General features: G+C 36.4%; 1 protein-coding gene across 1 annotated transcript in view; it reads left to right on the top strand.

Moving 5' to 3' along the window:
* Positions 1-239: 239 nt before the first annotated feature.
* The window catches only part of LOC107300763 (DNA mismatch repair protein Msh3), a gene marked incomplete at both ends in the record, with an annotated part of 11,717 nt that continues 8,929 nt past the window's right edge, over positions 240-3,027 (top strand). Inside the window, 3 exon segments of the mRNA XM_015830056.1 lie at positions 240-372; positions 845-1,032; positions 2,650-2,818. Of these exon segments, the coding sequence (XP_015685542.1) occupies positions 240-372; positions 845-1,032; positions 2,650-2,818 (490 nt within the window).

Genomic DNA, 3,027 nt, shown 5'->3' with positions numbered 1-3,027 from the left:
TGATCAGATCAAAGTTTATCTTGGACACAGGCAGAACCGTGATGTCCCATTTACGGAATTGCTTGCAAAGGTAGTTTGATTAATATCATATTATCCTTTTAACGTCAAAATAAGAGAGTCTGCTTCTTTCAGACATGTTATAATTTATCCATAGATCATTATTATTCTTGTTTGGAGTAATTATTGAAAATGCAGAAAAGAAGTGTTTTTATTTATCTAATTTATCCTCTATTTTACAGTGAAATTAATTCCCGACTTGATGCAGTATCTGAGATTCTCTTCTCAGAATCAAGTGTTCTTGGTCAAATCATATCTCTATTGTGTAAGGTTCCAGATGTTGAGAGAGGAATTTGTAGTATTTATCATAAAAAGGTAAGACTACAGATAATTTAAAAAACACATTCTTATTATATTTAAATCCAGGCAACATATCCTGAAATGTGTTTTATATATTGTGAGACAGAAAACAATTGAAAATATCTAAGCTTTTAACAATGGCAATTTTAAATTCTTAAAACTGTCCATGTTCCGTATATACTATCTTGTTAAAATTCATTGACTATTTTAAGCTATGTATTGGTACTTAACATTACAATTTAAAACTAAGTCAATTCTCTACCTACCATAACAGTTGAAATCAGGATGCATATATTTCAGTGTATATCCAAAATTAAGGAGAGAATAAAACAAACTTTGTTTAAATATTATCAGTGTATTAGAACTTATACAACAGACTTTTGTGCCATCTTAAAGAACTTCATTTGTTAGATTTGGAAGTTTTGCAAGACTGTTGTAACCTGAAGACTGATCATTTTAAATGATATTTATTTTTGCTTTTTTACAGTGTTCTGTTCAAGAATTCTACTTGGTAGTAAGCACACTCTCTAACTTGGAAACAGCAGTCAAAGCACTGGTTCCAGCTATACAAGTTCAAGTGCGGACATCCTTGCTGCATAAAAACCTCTTGGAAATTCCTGAATTGCTTAGTTCAACAAAAAAATATTTAAGTAAACTTAATGAAGAAGCAGCAAAGTAAATAAATTAAGCATATAATTTGTTGCTGGGTGGGTACTGTGTAGGTATGCAGTGACTTCATTTTTTAACTGAGTAGTGATTGTAACAAAAGTTTGGTTCTCTTCACCTTTCCCAACTTTTCTCAAATTGTTTGTAATGCAATTCATTCACACATATACATGATCCAACATAGATACATAGATGCTTTTTATTTTTTAAAAAATCATATGCTACATTAGTTTTTTAGAATTCCCATTACATTCTGTAAGACTATCTCAGCCTAATTCAGTTTTCCACATCTGGTTAGTGTTTGGCTGTAATCCATTTTGGGTGCACCACTCCTTTTTTGGTCTTTCCAAAAATGAAAGGACTTCTGTCACATACTGATTCTCCAGCTGTGCATGGTTCAGGCAAGTTCCCTTCTTAAACTTTGGCTAAGATCAACTATTGTGTAGAATTATGATATTTGACAATAATGTCTGAAAAGCAGACAAAATTGGTTTTTTTCTTTTCTCTTTAGTTTATCCCTCTCCCCACACACAAAGAGTTGGACTAACTGTGCAGAAGTTCTTTTGAAAAGATGCTTTTTTCTGGATCCTATAAATTTTCTTTCTACAATTAAATTATAGCGCCCTGGATCAGGGTTTTTCAATCTTTTCACAAATTGTACCACTTTTAGGACATGACAATATTCAAGTATCACCAGTGCCTAGCAAATTGTCAAAAACTTGAATACTAAAAAAAAGGGGGGAGGGAATTTTGGGTTTTACTGATTAGATTGATTTGTTGTTATAGAAATGGCTAGTTTATATTATTATGGAATAGTAAAAAGTTGAGGTTTGATGTTAATGCTTCATTCTACTGCAACAGAGTAAGTCGAAAGTCAGTGCCTTTTCTTTTCTTTTTTCCTTCTCCCCCTCACTTTTCTTTCCCTTTTTCCTCCCCACCATGTCCTACTATTTGCTTTTGTATTTTTGTATTTTATTCTATAATCTAATAAAATGTAAAACAAACTGTAAAAAAAGAAAAGAAAAAAATACTGATTTTACTCCTCCTTTTATATCCTCTCTTCTCTCCCCCTCCTCCTTTTATATCCTCTCCTCTCTCTCCCCTCCTTCTTTTATATCCTCTCTTCTCTCTCCCTCCTCCTCCTTTTATATCCTCTCCTTTCTCCCCCCTCCTCCTTTTTTCTTTTGGGTGCGCTGGAAGTGTCAATCAGCTGAAGCTGCATGGGCTGATCCTGGGCTCTCAGCAGAGCCCTGGCAACACTGTTGCTCCAGCTGAATCTCCGCCCAAAGACTGCCGGCCACCCCCCAGGCCATCGGAAGTGCCGATCAGCTGTAGCCATGTGTGCCAATCCAGAGCTCTAATCAGAACCCCAGCAACACCGCAGCTCCAGCTGACTCTCCCCACTGCTGCCACTGCTTCAACTCATCTACTTTTACACTTTTCTTTTACAGTGCTTTTCAACCCTCACAGGTGCCGAAGTACCACCAGGAGTACATGTACCACGGGTTGAAAAGCCCTGCCCTAGATCATATTAATATTATTTGTTTGTATTTGCTCATTTTGTTAGTGTTAAACAAATTTCTATGTTTGGTCTTGAATTAAAAGTTAATTTGAATTTTCTTTTAGAATTGGTGACAAAACCGAACTATTCAGGGATTTGGATGATTTTCCTTTAATAAGGAAGAGAAAGGATGAGATTCAGACAATACTCTGTCAAATCCAGAATCATATTCAGGATGTACGAAAAATACTAAATTCCTCCTCTGTGGACTACGTATCAGTATCAGGGCAAGAGGTAATATATATATAAACGCTTCTCTACGGGAGGGTGTCTTCCCCGCAGCCCTGAAGGAGGCGGTGGTGAGGCCCCTTCTTAAGAAGCCTTCCCTGGACCCAGATGCATTGGCTAACTATCGCCCGGTCTCCAACCTTCGCTTTGTGGCGAAGGTTGTTGAGAGTGTGGTTGCGCAGCAATTCCCCCGGCGCCTGGAGGAAACAGTCTAT

Source organism: Protobothrops mucrosquamatus, unplaced genomic scaffold, assembly GCF_001527695.2.
Source record: "Protobothrops mucrosquamatus isolate PMUCROS unplaced genomic scaffold, P.Mucros_1.0 scaffold8364, whole genome shotgun sequence".
NCBI classification, from domain to species: domain Eukaryota; kingdom Metazoa; phylum Chordata; class Lepidosauria; order Squamata; family Viperidae; genus Protobothrops; species Protobothrops mucrosquamatus.
This window is presented reverse-complemented; position numbering and strand designations above follow the sequence as displayed.